At 43.6% G+C, this 12,204-nt stretch overlaps 2 protein-coding genes across 2 annotated transcripts; both read right to left on the reverse strand.

Moving 5' to 3' along the window:
* Nucleotides 1-2,397: 2,397 nt before the first annotated feature.
* On the reverse strand, nucleotides 2,398-3,333 carry LOC117057411 (olfactory receptor 2D2-like). The gene has a single exon (XM_033168251.1). The coding sequence runs from the start codon at nucleotides 3,331-3,333 to the stop codon at nucleotides 2,398-2,400; it is 936 nt and encodes a 311-aa protein (XP_033024142.1).
* Nucleotides 3,334-10,308: 6,975 nt separating this feature from the next.
* On the reverse strand, nucleotides 10,309-11,238 carry LOC117057412 (olfactory receptor 2D2-like). Its single transcript, XM_033168253.1, has one exon. It carries the CDS (start codon nucleotides 11,236-11,238, stop codon nucleotides 10,309-10,311), a length of 930 nt encoding a protein of 309 aa, XP_033024144.1.
* Nucleotides 11,239-12,204: the final 966 nt, after the last annotated feature.

Genomic DNA, 12,204 nt, shown 5'->3' on the forward strand with positions numbered 1-12,204 from the left:
TTGTGCAGGTATTCCAGCATTTTGTCTAGCTGGGGTTTCAGGTTTCTGTGCATTTTTTAATTGTTGTCAGGTAAAGGCTACAACAGCCAACATTTTTTGTATTGTACATTTGAATTCCAATGTATTTGTGTGCATTGCTTTCAAGGCACGCTAGCCTGGGAGCTTTTGCTGAAAGGGTGGTTTATAAGCTTCAAAATAAACACTGCCTCCTCAAGTGTTTCTATTATTTAATTGTCTGTGGCTGCAACCAAAGACAGTGTCTTGCCAGATGCAAGGTGGTTCTTTTGTTTAGGATTCAGAAGCAATACAAAACACAAGTGGGTGAGAAGAAGATTTTATTCCTAAATAGCAAGCAATATACATGCGTACCAGGACATAAACCTCTATCTGCCACTTGGAAACCCTCAAAGAAGTGGCGAAGTGACTTGGATTGCACAGCCCTGCAGCCGATCAGTTCGTGCACAAGCCAGTGTGGTGTAGTGGTTAAGAGTGGAAGACTCCTAATCTGGGGAACCGGGTTCGCGTCTCCGCTCCTCCACATGCAGCTGCTGGGTGACCTTGGGCTAGTCACACTTCTCTGAAGTCTCTCAGCCCTACTCACCTCAGTGTGTTTGTTATGGGGGAGGAAGGGAAAGGAGAATGTTAGCCGCTTTGAGACTCCTTCGGGTAGTGATAAAGCGGGATATCAAATCCAAACTCCTCTTCCTCTTCTTCTTCTTCTTCTTCTTCTTCTTCTTCTTCTTCTTCTTCTTCGTTTCTCTGCTCAAACCATCTGGTTTTATGGGTAGCCATCTCCTTTCAGTACTTTGGCCACTTCATGAGAAGAGAAGACTCCCTGGAAAAGACCCTGATGTTGGGAAAGATGGAGGGCACAAGGAGAAGGGGACGACAGAGGATGAGATGGTTGGACAGTGTTCTCGAAGCTACTAACATGAGTTTGGCCAAACTGCGAGAGGCAGTGAAGGATAGGCGTGCTCTGGTCCATGGGGTCATGAAGAGTCGGACACGACTGAATGACTGAACAACAACAACAACATCTCCTTTCAATGCCCCACCCTCCAGTAACAATTTCCGACATCAAAGAAGGTTTCCCAGCATTGTTTTCCTAGACTGATTCAGGCAGCTGTGAGTGGGGCTTCACCTGCTCTCAACTGATAAGGACACCAGAGAAGGTTCTCACACCTTCAAAAACTTAACAACTGCAAGGGAGGGGGAAAGAAGAGAGACAGGAATGGTAACCATGTTAGAATCACTGCCTCCTCGATATACAATTGGTCTTCTGGTTGGGTTTTCCCATACAGACTGCAGTCTGGGTTGGTGCTGATTGCTGCCACTTCCCTCTTCACCCAGTTTTCCATTCCCAAACTCACCCTTTCCTCTCAGTCATGCTCTGCAGGTTTTGCATAGGTTGGCATTTCTTCCAAACTGCAAGCAGTATTTTGGTACAATGCTTGGTTTTAATTATGCCTTTTGTCTAATTCTGAGCAATAGGACAATACATTTGCTTAACTCTGTAGACTCCGTTCCAGTACAGTTGAACGATCTGGATGATACCATGATAGTAAGTGTGGTAACATTGTGGTATCATATCACAGTCGTGCCTTGCATCTCGAAATGGCTTAGTTGCCGAACGTTTTGGTTTCCGAACAATCAAAAACCAGAAGTGAGTGTTCCAGTTTTTGAAATTTTTTTGGAACCTGAATGTCCAACGTGAGCGGCTTCCAATTGGCTGCAGGAGCTTCCAATCAAAAGCCGCGCTTTGGTTTCCGAGCGTTTTGGAAGTCGAATGGACTTCCGGAACGGATTCCGTTTGACTTCCAAGGTACGACTTTGCATTTTTTAAACTTACTGACCACTCTGTGGAGTTCAGAGATTGTTATAGGAGATTGGGGTTTATCGGATCCAGATTGGGTTAGACGTGGAAATTTAATTTTCCATATTTTTTCATAATTTCTCATAGATTTTTTATAAAAAAAATTCATTTGCAACATCTTCAGATATTGCAATCAACTTATCCTCATTGGTTTTTAATTTTTGGACCAAATTATTACGTCGTTTCTGTTTCAACAAATATGCTAAGAGTTTGCCAGCTTTGTTTCCTTTTGCAAAGGGACACTGTCTTATGAACACTTCTCTTGAGTTGCTGTGTAATGGATTTCTTGCATTTTGGAGAATTTAAGGAGAATCCCTCCTGCAGAAGGCAGTGACCAGCTGGGTAAGTCAGGGATTATGTTATAAAACAGCACCATCACCAGTCCAGTGTGTGAACAGCTGAGCAGAGAATCAATACCCTCTTGATCCCGCAACTGTGATTTGATAGCCGTGGCAAGTGACTGGCAGACCCCTGGGACAACAGCAGGTCTGATTAAGAAAGACACCAGTGCTAAACTTTGCCATTTAAAGTTTGTTTGTTTTTTTCATCACCCTGGCCACTGCCCCATGGACGTCCTTGTTACGCAAGGTGTAAATGACCGGGTTGAGCAGGGGGGTGACCACAATGTAAAAGAAAGCAATTTGCTTGTCCTGGTTGGGAGCATCGGCTGATGCTGGCTTCAAGTACATGAGGATGAGGGTGCCGTAGTACAAACTGACCACAGCCAAGTGGGAGGCGCATGTGGAGAAAGCCTTGCGCCAACCAGCCCTTGATCCCATTTTTAATACAGACGACAGGATGAGTCCATAGGAGGTTAGGACAACAGAAAGAGGACAGAGGAGGACCACTACAGAGGTCCAGAAAACAATGGTTTCTGTTACATAGGTGTCGCCACATGCGAGCTTCAACACCAGCGGTAGCTCACAGAAGAAGTGGTTGACGTGGTTGGGGCCACAGTAGGGATGGCGGAAAGTGCAGCCTATGTTCAACGCTGCGATGAGGCAGCAAATGACCCAGGAAGCTGAAGCGAGCTGCCATCGGCGGCTCCTGTCCATGGCGATGGTATATAATAGTGGATGGCAGATGGCCAGGAAGCGGTCATAGGCCATGACAGCCAGCAGGAAGCACTCTGTGCCGCCTAGCATCATGGTGGTGTACATTTGGATTGCGCAACGAGTGGGGGAGATAGCTCCATTTCCGGAGAGCAGGTGAGCTAGCATTTGGGGAGCGGTGCTGGTGGTGTAGCAGATATCCAAGACGGAGAGGTGAGTCAGGAAGAAGTACATGGGCGTGTGGAGTCTAGGGTCAGCCTGCACGAGCATGATGATCACCAGGTTGCCCAGAAGGGTAAGTGAATATACGAGGAGAATCATGAAGAAGAGTAGAAGCTGGGTTGGGCGGTGACTGCTGAGGCCCACCAAGATGAACTCTCGGACGGAGGTTTGGTTTTCGGGTGCCATTCTGCTCTGCTTGGCTAGATAGATAGATATTTATTATTACGGCCATTGGCCCATCACGCACGCAGAGAAAATGCCGCCGTTGGAGACAGTCTGATTCTCTTGGAGACAGCCTTAACAATGAAAAGTTACACTTTTGTTTGTTCCTGAAAGGGCACGATGACTCCCAAAGCAACCTATGAAGGTAAAAAGAGAGAGAGAACTTGATTCCTTAGTATAGAAGACTTCATTTTCCAGCGCTCCATTACTGCAAGTTAACATTTAGTGTCTTGAATTATGTCTATTAGTATTACTTTATAATTATGGGGTGGGGTGTTAGGTATGACCTCTGATGGGGGGGGCACATTGTGCACCTTCTTGGGCATTCAGTTCTCACCTGTGGCTCCTAGAAGCTGTCATGCGATAGCCGCCACACCCCAGGAACGGCTATGACTGGACACCTAAACCAGGTGAGGGTAGCCGGTGGGTCTCAAACCCTCAGTAAGTTAGGGACTTCCCCTGCATGGGAAGATAGGCTCTGGTGGATTGAGTGGATGGGACCAGTAGTGGGTCAAATGGCCAAGAAGGTGGTTTCTTTGTTTTGATACACTACTTTTTTATTATTAGTGTTTTGTGCCAGAAGCAGCAGCCAATTAATTGCTTTTGAAAGATGTTTCTCACACACATAATTAAATGCATATTTTATGATGGCACGTGCCACCTACAATTGTTATAATTGGTTGTGGGTGGTTTTTATTTTATAAGTCTCCCCCCCCCCCGGCACTTCTTATATCCCTGTATTGCAGGCCAACTTTGTTACTTCATACATTACAAATGCAGAGGGAGGGAGGAAGCGGAGACTGGCAAAACAGACATAATCGACTTTTGATTATGTTCTGTCTATATCGCAATGCTGATTCAGTTTCATTCATTCATATATTCAGTTCCATTCATTCATTTGCTTCCTAAAAAAAAATCTCAACAACTTTGATCCATCAAACGACAATGGGTAGATCACTGCCAGTTTTTTATACTGTGAGTAGATCACAGTCTATTGGGAGTTGGTCCTCCCTGCTTTAGGCAAATGCTCAAACTCTAAATCGTGACCTGCTCAGGGAAGCCATTCCTGTCTGTTTAAATAGGCAGGGCTGGGTTGGCCCAAGACATTTTGCTACCTGAGAAAGAACAGTGGTAGAGCAATCAACCCTTCTTCCCAGAAGACTCGGGATTATATCTTTGGGAGAGGAATAGGGTGTCTCCAAACAAAGTAGGATTCTTGGGGGGGGGGTGTCCATAACTGTAAAAGTAATATAAGGGTGCTTTAAAAGATGCTTTATTTAAAATTTCTGCATTGCATGGGGTTGGACTAGATGACCCTCAGGGTCCCTTTCAACTCTACAAATCGTACGATTCTAGGAATGCCTATAGATAACAGATGAATTCTTTTTAAAACATCTCAAATATGTGACAAGAAAAGATGAAACCCTAGTGCTTGGATGAACTTGTCTAACTATGAGAGAGAGAGAGAGAGAGAGAGAGAGAGAGAGAGAGAGAGAGAGAGAATATGAATTGGCCTTAGCAGCTATATGGAAAGGGATGCTAGAGGCAAAGCTCTGTAAGGAAGAGAAACAGAATTTGTTGCTATCTCCACCTCTTTCTTTCTTTGACCGGGTTTCTACATTTACCATTCTTCTGACAGGCAGAAATTCAGCAGGCGGAGAGGATGCGAGCCATTGAAATTAATGTGCGTGGTTAACTTTAACTTAGATTCATAAATTTTATTGGGTCTACTCTATCAGTGTGAACCAGTACTGGAAACAGCCCTTTGCAATGGATTCCCCGACTTCCTGCACCATTCTGTCATAAACAGCAATAAAACTCTACTTGCCAAAGCAGGGAAGAGCCATCATTCTGGTTCTCTGGTTCAACTGCTATGAAAACTCCCCTGCGTTTCCTCCTGACAACAATACCACTTCCAATTTGCAAAGCCTTTTAAGGCCATAGTCACCGCATGCTTTAATTGTCAGGTTTTTGCTCCTCAGATTCCCAAAGGTTTGTGGATATAGTAATAAAGGCAAGATAATAAAGGCTGTGGGGTTTTATCACTTGAGGACTCTTTCAATCCCTTTGGGGCTTTCTTCTGCTTCATTAAGACTTTGTTGTTTTGTTACGTTACTTGGGTGTTCCAAGAGCAACAGGATTGTCACACCACAGAGGAAAAGAGTCGTTGAACTTTCAAACAAATGATTGCCGGGATGAGGAGAATCACGTGGCACATCTTCCCAAACACTACACAGGCCTGCAAACATGGTTGATAGGTACACTCCTTTATTTAAAAAAAAAAATCGAAAATTCTTTCTAGTAGCACCTTAGAGACCAACTGAGTTAGTTGCTGGTATGAGCTTTCGTGTGCATGCACACTTCTTCAGATCCTTTATTTAATACATAGAGCACCCATTCAAATAGGACAATAGGAGTATAGCGGCTAGATCAAGGGAAGTAATAGTACCACTATATTCTGCTCTGGTCAGACCTCACCTGGAATACTGTGTCCAGTTCTGGGCACCACAGTTCAAGAAGGATACTGACAAGCTGGAACATGTCCAGAGGAGGGCAACCAAAATGGTCAAAGGCCTGGAAACGATGCCTTATGAGGAACGGCTTAGGGAGCTGGGTATGTTTAGCCTGGAGAAGAGAAGGTTGAGGGGTGATATGATAGCCATGTTCAAATATATAAAAGGATGTCATATAGAGGAGGGAGAAAGGTTGTTTGCTGCTGCTCCAGAGAAGCGGACACGGGGCAATGGATTCAAACTACAAGAAAGAAGATTCCACCTAAACATTAGGAAGAACTTCCTGACAGCGAGAGCTGTTCGGCAGTGGAATTTGCTACCAAGGAGTGTGATGGAGTCTCCTTCTTTGGAGGTCTTTAAGCGGAGGCTTGACAGCCATCTGTCAGGAATGCTTTGATGGTTTTTCCTGCTTGGCAGGGGGTTGGACTGGATGGCCCTTGTGGTCTCTTCCAACTCTATGATTCTATGAAATCTGGTCATTAGATTTTTTCACTTGCACGGCAGTCCTGTAGAATGTCTACTCTGAATTAAGTTTAATTGAGTGCAATGAGACTCATTCCTTCACCTCTTTTAAACTTTGCAGTAACCAAGTCTGGCAGCATCTGGAGAACCACCAGCCCATGGTGCAAAGTGGGAACAAACTGGATATGAAGACAATGCACTGATGTGTGGAATCAAGTATAAATTGCAATCGCTATTGGTTTTGCAGGCTGGGACTAGAGATGCAAAATTTCTGGAAATTTTGAAGCTCGGGAAAAAAACCTGGTTTTTTTCTTGAAAAAAAGACACGGAAATTTTCAGAAAAATTGAAAAAAATGCTACATTAGAACTTTTTTTTTTTAAATTAAAATAGACCTTTATTAAATAAATTCTTTAAAATTACAAAAAGGAAAAGGGGAAAAGCAAGCAAGCAAACAAACAAACAAAAAACATACTACATCAACATAAATTATCACAACCATAATTACAATTCAACAAAAAGAAAGAAAAAAAGGAAAAGGAAAAAGAGAATTCATATGCAATAGTATCTTCTAAATTATAAATCAGATTTAAAATTCGACTTCATATTGCTTACATAACGGTTTTCTTAACATCATACTCATTTCATTACTCTACCTTTTAATTTAACTACACTCACTCTCTTAACCAAATTATCTGTCTTTCATTTTTAGCACTTCTTTTTTTCTTTTCCAGATTGAAAGTCATTCTGTTACTTTAGAAGCATAAAATATAACTATGGACAATTTCAATGGGCATAAAATTATCACAACTAGCATATTAAAAATATAGTGCATCCAAACAATTACCCGGTATTACAAACAGAATTTACTTTAAAAATAATATTTATTTGTATTTGTAACAAATGGAGCAACAATCTCCTGAACTGTTTACTAGTTTATGTGGGGGGGGGGGGAGGGAAACACTCCACAAAACAATTTTTAAAAATCCAGAAGTAACAATTATTCATATTTCCTCTCCACAGTATTTATAAAAAAAAACATTCTCATAAAAAGAACTCAAGAAGGAAGTGGGACTAAGTTTCAATGAACGGGCATGAAATTAAATCAGAATCATTTTCTGAGCTGTAATTAAGTATATACTTTCAGGCTCTTTTTGTTGCTCTATATTTTCTTCCAGTGCTTTGAGGCCTAGTGAAGAGGAACAGAACCAATGCATACCACACACATGCAAAAACAAAACTGAAACCTTTTTCTTTTCTGGTAACAACAGCACCCCCTAAAGGAAGAAATGTATCTTGTTGTTGCATTGGAGAGTTCAGTTTGTAACCTAGGACTTGCTTGTCCTCACAGAAATTAGAATAATCTGATATACCATACATATTTTTTTAGAAATGATTTATAAAACATTTGAACGCCTTATCTTAAACTATTTTATTCATCATGTTAAAATAAAACATTCCATAATCTATTTTTTCAATTTTTCCAATTTTTTGGAAAATAACAAAAAAGGTTTCAGGGGGGAAAAAGGAAAAATGGTTTTTTTCTGAATTTTTCCGGGGGTTTTCCGGGCCTTCACATCTCTAGCTGGGACTCAGTGCATATGTGTACAGTGTGTGGGAGGAGGCCTCCCCCCAAAGGAACCAGGGCACCAACTATAGGGGGTGGAAGGGGCTTCAGCCCCCTCAATATATTTGCGCAAGGGGCAAGTCACCCTAATACTGAGGGGGGGGGATCACCCCTGCTGCGGGGCGAGTGCTTTCATGCTGGGATGTGTGGAGGGTGAAGAGCATTCCTTGTTGGGCAACCGTGTGTGTGTGTGATGAGATTTAAAAAAAAATGTTTAAAATGAGCCAGCATGGTGTAGTGGTTAAGAGCGGTGGACTCGTATTCTGGTGAACCAGGTTTGCTTCCCCGCTCCTCCACATGCAGCTGCTGGGTGACCTTGGGCTAGTCACACTTCTCTGAAGTCTCACTCACCTCACAGAGTATTCGTTATGGGGGAGGAAGGGAAATGAGATTGTTAGCCGCTTTGAGACTCCTTAAGGGGAGTGAAAGGCGGGGTATCAAGTCCAAACTCCTCCTCCTCCTCTTCTTTTTCTTCTTATCAAAAAAGCTCAAAGCATTTCTGTCAGGAATTAAAGGAGCAGAGTTCCCCCCCCCCTCAAAAAAATTAAACAACAGCTAGGTTTCTATATGTGCAGAAATGGAAGGAAGAAGAAGTTCCAACAAAAGAAGAATTGATAAGTAAGATGCAGTAATGGACTATCCAGAACTGGCAAAATTAACAGCAAAATTAATAGTGTTTTATGGAAGAATGGGTGCCTTTTTCATACTATTTAAATAAATATTGCAGTATGATGAACTGGCGAGCAGGATTTGAGTTATGAGCAGCAGGAATGATTAGATTATAATATTGTGGTTATGATTTGATAGAAGGGGAGAAACAACAAGGGGTGGGGAGTCAACAAAAATAAGAAAAAAGATGAAATTGTGTTTTGACTGTATATGTTTTTTTCTTTTCTTTTTAATAGAAAATGTGCATTTTTTATGTCACATTGAATTCTAGTGCAGTTCAATCCAAGAAAAACAACAACTGACAGAGTAATGAGTACAGGGTTATATATCTATATATTATGTGGTATATATGTGTTGGTATAATACAGCTGTGGCTGAATGGTAGAAATTAACTTGAGGACTGATGAAATCCAGTCTCATCTGAACAGCTGTCAGGAACAGAGCGCTAAATGCATTTCCAAAACAAGCACTAACAGGTTCGGATAGAGAATTCTCTCCCCAGGCTTTCATACAGTGGAGAGATCATTATTCCTACAGCAATACACATGGCTAAAACCCATGCTGAATGTCAAACTGGCGATGTCCATTAATAACTTGTTCTAGGGAACTGTGTTCTAGAAGTTACCCTTTTGCATGAAAGCAAGCAACAAGGTATAATCTTGTGTAAAAAAATGTTTCTCAGATCGTTTTTAATTGTGAAAACAATTTTTTTAAATGAAAAAAAGTCTAAATACCGTATTTTCCCGTGTATTAGACAAGGTTTTTTGACTCAAAACTCATGTCCAAAAATGGGGGTCATCCTAAACACGGATAGTGGCATGGGGGGTGGGGTGCAGCACAGAGAATGAACAGAGCCCACTGCTCCAGCCCAGCCCTCGCCACCAGAGCCACATGGATCCACACTGGATGTCTGGCCGCCCGCACTGTGGGGAGCCTGGCCGGTCGAATCAGCCCTTGGCAGGTGACTAGTGGGTGGGCGTGACCTTTCCAGACCTGGTAAAAGGCCAAGGCAGGCTGCCACTCTGTCTCTTTTCCATCTTCCTTTCATCCCGTGAACTGTTGCACTACTAGCCTGCAGTCACTAGGTAAATCTCCCTTATGGGCTAAATCTGTTTTTATACGTTTGTAACCTTAAGCCTAAAGCCTGCCTTCAGGGATCACGCTGTGCTCTGCCTGATCGTGAGTAAGCTGTCTTTTTATTGCTTATGAATAAGACACTGGTGTCTTTATTCTTTTAGGAGGGATTCAAGGGGTCTTACCAGGAAAATATTAGAACACCTTTCAATCTGGACAAGCCAGGTTGAATTGCGTATCGTTTTAAGAAACGCACATGAGTTTGCAACTAGTTTTCTGCTGTGCAAAGGGGAATGCACTCTGCTAAGTAAAGGAAAGATATTAAAAACAATATATCCTCTCCTGCCACCCTGAACATTCCCACAGCCCACACACGACTTTTTGAAGATAACAAATAGGGCTTGTGGTTTGCTTCTGCGAGAATGAAAGAGCAAGGGAGACTGCTCGAAACCTAAGACCTCTGAGTACGCTTCAGGGCTGAGTGGAGACTCGATACAGAAATACAAAGCGCATTAAGCCTTCTGGCACAGCATTCATTAAGGGGAACTGGCAGAACCTGGACAACACCCAGACTAATAACACGAGATGTCAGCATCTTATTCCAAGCCCCTTCTGCGCAGGACTTTCGCTGCTGCTGCGTGGATATCCTTGTTGCGCAGGGTGTAAATGATTGGGTTGAGAAGAGGGGTGACCACGATGTAAAAGACAGCGAGTTTCTTGTCGCTGTCGGGGTCTGTGACTGACGGGGGTTTCACGTACGCGGCAATGACCGTGCTGTAAAACAGGGTGACGACCGCCAGGTGGGACACACACGTGGAGAGGGCCTTGCGCAGTCCAGTGGTTGAGCGCATCTTCAGCACAGAGAACAAAATGAGCCCGTAGGAAGTCAGAATGACACCCAGAGAGGTCAGGATCACCACCGCAGACGTCCCGAAAACAATCAGTTCTGTGGAATGGATGTCGGCGCATGCCAGCTTCATCACGATCGGCAGCTCACAGATGAAATGGTTGACGTGGTTGGGGCCACAATACGGGAGGCGGAGGGCGAAGATGACGTTTGTTGTAGAGACAATGACACCACCAGCCCAGGAGGCTGAGGCCAGCTGCACCTGGCGCCACCTGCCCATGAGGATGGTATATAGCAGCGGGTGGGAGATGGCCAAGTAGCGGTCATAAGCCATGACACCAAGGAGAATGCACTCGGTTCCACCCATGCATGCAATGGCATGCATCTGGATCACACAGCGTGTGAAAGAGACGGTCCCATTCTGGCTCAAGAGGTTTGCCAGCATTGGGGGCAAAGTGCAGGTGATGTGGCAGATCTCCAGGCAGGAGAGGTTGGCGAGGAAGAAGTACATGGGCGTGTGGAGCCTCAAGTCGGTCCACACCAGCGAGATGATCACCAAGTTCCCCATAAGAGTGAGAGAGTAGATGATGAGGATGATCACAAAGAGCAGAATCTGCGTCTTTCGGTGGTTGGTGAGTCCAACCAAGACGATCTCGGTGATCAACGTGCTGTTTTCCATCCCCGTAGTGGCCTCCTACTGGCAGGAAAACAACACTCATTTTTGCAATTATAAAGGGAAGGGGGAAAGGGGGAGGAAAGCAGCAACAGTGAGAGTGCAACATTCTTTGGAAACCGAGAGGATTGAGATTGCTGGAACATCGAGGTTTATATCCTGTGCTTTAAAAATAAAAAAAATAAAAAGGTGCTGTACTCACCATGAAAGAGGGATGCGGGTGGTGCTGTGGTCTAAACCACATGGCCTAAGGCTTACCGATCAGAAGGTCAGCGGTTCGAATCCCTGTGATGGGATAAGCTCCCGTTGCTCGGTCCCTGCTCCTGCCAACCTAGCAGTTCGAAAGCACGTCAAGTGCAAGTAGATAAATAGGTAGTGCTCTGGCGGGAAGGTAAATGGTGTTTCCGTGCACTGCTTTGGTTGCGCCAGAAGCAGCTTAGTCATGCTGGCCACACGACCCGGAATAAACTGTCTGCGGACAAACGTCGGCCTCCTCAGCCAGTAAAGTGAGTTGAGCACCACAACCCCAGAGTCGTCCGTGACTGGACTTAACAGTTAGGGGTCCCTTTACCTTTTTACTCACCATGAAAATATTACAGTAAGTGCACTTTTAACATTTCGGGGGGGGGGAGGTGCCAGTATACCATGTATACCCCCAGAAAAAGCACTGTTTATATTATCTATATATCCAGTGCTTTTGTTCTGTAGGGGGGGTCCCTAAACATTTTGTGAATCTTTGTACTTTTGTGCATTTACTGTATTTATTTTTCCCGATTCCAACGATAAAATGGTGATTTTCTTGAGTCAAAATGAGAGTACCCCTAAACATTATTTTTTAAAGCACTGTATATATCTCTCCATGTCTATCTCTTATCTCTAAAGCCCAACATATTTTGAACAGTTTTCCTTTCTCAGGGACACTCTTGAACATCAAATTTCAATCAGCTAAAGATAAGTCTAGTAAATTCTATC

This window comes from Lacerta agilis, chromosome 14 (assembly GCF_009819535.1).
Source record: "Lacerta agilis isolate rLacAgi1 chromosome 14, rLacAgi1.pri, whole genome shotgun sequence".
Taxonomy (NCBI): Eukaryota; Metazoa; Chordata; class Lepidosauria; order Squamata; family Lacertidae; genus Lacerta; species Lacerta agilis.

Bases quoted from the DNA above. Each gene is read 5' to 3' on its own strand.
- LOC117057412 (XM_033168253.1), bottom strand. From the start codon at position 11,238: ATGGAAAACAGCACGTTGATCACCGAGATCGTCTTGGTTGGACTCACC.
- LOC117057411 (XM_033168251.1), bottom strand. From the start codon at position 3,333: ATGGCACCCGAAAACCAAACCTCCGTCCGAGAGTTCATCTTGGTGGGC.